Source organism: Rhincodon typus, chromosome 19 (genome assembly GCF_021869965.1).
Source record: "Rhincodon typus isolate 14 chromosome 19, sRhiTyp1.1, whole genome shotgun sequence".
NCBI classification, from domain to species: Eukaryota; Metazoa; Chordata; class Chondrichthyes; order Orectolobiformes; family Rhincodontidae; genus Rhincodon; species Rhincodon typus.
Window position 1 is genome coordinate 8,556,377 of NC_063350.1, and position 2,109 is coordinate 8,558,485.

The 2,109-nt window shown below is 47.5% G+C and overlaps 1 protein-coding gene across 1 annotated transcript; it reads left to right on the forward strand.

Annotated features, from left to right (window-relative positions):
- Window positions 1-1,183: 1,183 nt before the first annotated feature.
- On the forward strand, window positions 1,184-1,717 carry trib3 (tribbles pseudokinase 3). The gene has a single exon (XM_048608525.1). It carries the CDS (start codon window positions 1,184-1,186, stop codon window positions 1,661-1,663), a length of 480 nt encoding a protein of 159 aa, XP_048464482.1. The 3' UTR covers window positions 1,664-1,717.
- Window positions 1,718-2,109: the final 392 nt, after the last annotated feature.

Below are 2,109 nucleotides of genomic sequence, written 5' to 3' on the forward strand. Positions count from 1 at the left end.
TGTCTATGTTTGTCAGTGACTGTGTGTCTGGCATGTGTGTGTCTGTGTGTGTGTGTGTGTGTGTGTCTGTCTGTGTGTGTGTGTGTGTGTCTCTGTGTGTGTGTGTGTCTGTGTCTATGTGTGTGTCTGTCTATGTTTGTCAGTGACTGTGTGTCTGGCATGTGTGTGTGCGCGTCTGTGTGTGTGTCTGTGTGTGTATGTGTGTCTGTCTGTGTGTGTGTCTGTGTGTGTGTGTGTCTGTCTGTGTGTGTGTCTGTGTGTGTATGTGTGTCTCTGTGTCTCTGTGTGTGTGTGTCTGTCTGTCTGTGTCTGTGTGTGTCTGTGTGTGTCTGTGTGTGTGTGTGTCTGTCTGTGTGTGTGTGTCTGTGTCTGTGTGTGTCTGTGTGTGTGTGCGCGTCTGTCTGTCTGTGTGTGTGTGTCTGTGTGTGTGTGTGTGTGTGTCTGTCTATGTTTGTCAGTGACTGTGTGTGTGTCTGTGTGTGTGTCTGTGTGTGTCTGTGTGCATGTCTGTCATTGTGCATGTGTCTGTCAGTGCCATTAACCTCATGGACCTCAGTCTGCACCCTCATGAGATATAAAAGACATTATATGGAGGAGAAGCAGATTGAAATTCTCCCCAGTAACCTAAGCCATGACCAGCATTACGATTTAAGCAAACTCATCAGTTTTTGTCATGTTGTAGTGTGTGGGATCTTCTTATGCACAGCTTTTTTTGCTATGTTTCCCCACATTGCAGTAGTGTTGACAACTAACAGATGATAAGTAATTAATTGGCCATGAGGTGGCTCAGGATCTCCGGAAGGTGGACGGAGACACATCCTTCCATTTCCAGTCGAGCCTACAGGAGCTGGAGATCTCCATTTACCAACTGACAGCTCACAGCTGAGATGCAATAAACCTGGGCAACTTCAAACAAGCTTCCTGGTGGCTGTGCACCTTGTCCAAGGGATGATGCAAAACATCAAGGCCACACACAATGAGACACTGATATTCCTATCATGTAAAAAGCAATTGCTACAACTTTTGCCATGCTTTTCTGGTACATTTTAATAAAAATTAAACATGGTAATCTTTGCAGAACGACAGAAATTGAATAATCGCAAGCTCTGGGTGTTTGCTTCCGTTACAACAGTTAAAGAGATTTCATTTGTCTTGAGCAGGCATCTAAAAGTACAGATTCTCAATGGATCTTTCCTTTTTCACTTTCAGGAACAAATTGAAGCTTGAAAACTTGGATGACGCCTGTGTCCTGAAGGGAGAGGACGATTCCCTGATGGATAAGCATGGTTGTCCTGCGTACGTGGGGCCAGAGATACTTAACACCAAGCAGTCATATTCGGGGAGGGCTGCGGACGTCTGGAGTCTGGGAGTGGTTCTCTACACCATGCTGGTGGGCCGCTACCCTTTCCAGGACATGGAGCCAGCTGCCCTCTTCGGCAAGATCCGGCGAGGGCTCTACACTGTCCCGGACCACATTTCCCCGAAAGCAAAGTGCCTTATTCAGTGCATCTTACGACGGAATCCTGCGGAGAGGTTGACAGCCAGTGAGATCTTGGATCATCCCTGGTTCAGTTCCAACTTCAACGTGACCTTCAGCAGCAGCTCAGGCCCATCAACTGACCAGTTGGTCCCTGATGGCTACAGGGAGGATGCAGATTTGTAGATTTTTGTTTTGTTGAAAACCATTTATAAAAAAGGAAATGTAATTTGAAACGTTGACGGTCACGTTGTGCCTTCTCTGTGAATTGGACAATGACTTTGGCCTCTGCATCCTTTCCTGTTGGAGTGTTTTTTGAGGTGAAAGACTTTGGGGGTGGGTGCCAGGTGCAGATTGTTCCCACGGCTTTACTGTTGGGAGATGGTGCCTCATGCATCAAGCGGCATGCGGCATAAGCCTGGGGCGATGGACACCACTCATTGGTCAGTGTTTACGACAGCGTGTGATGACAGTGGGTCTTTGGACAAGTGGGTTGCTTAATCCTGTTTGGGGAGCTCCAAGTCCCTCCTGACAGTCAGTTTCCAAATGTTTCGGAAATGCACTGCCACACATGCACACACACACACACAAATACACACACACGCACACACACACACACACACACACCCACC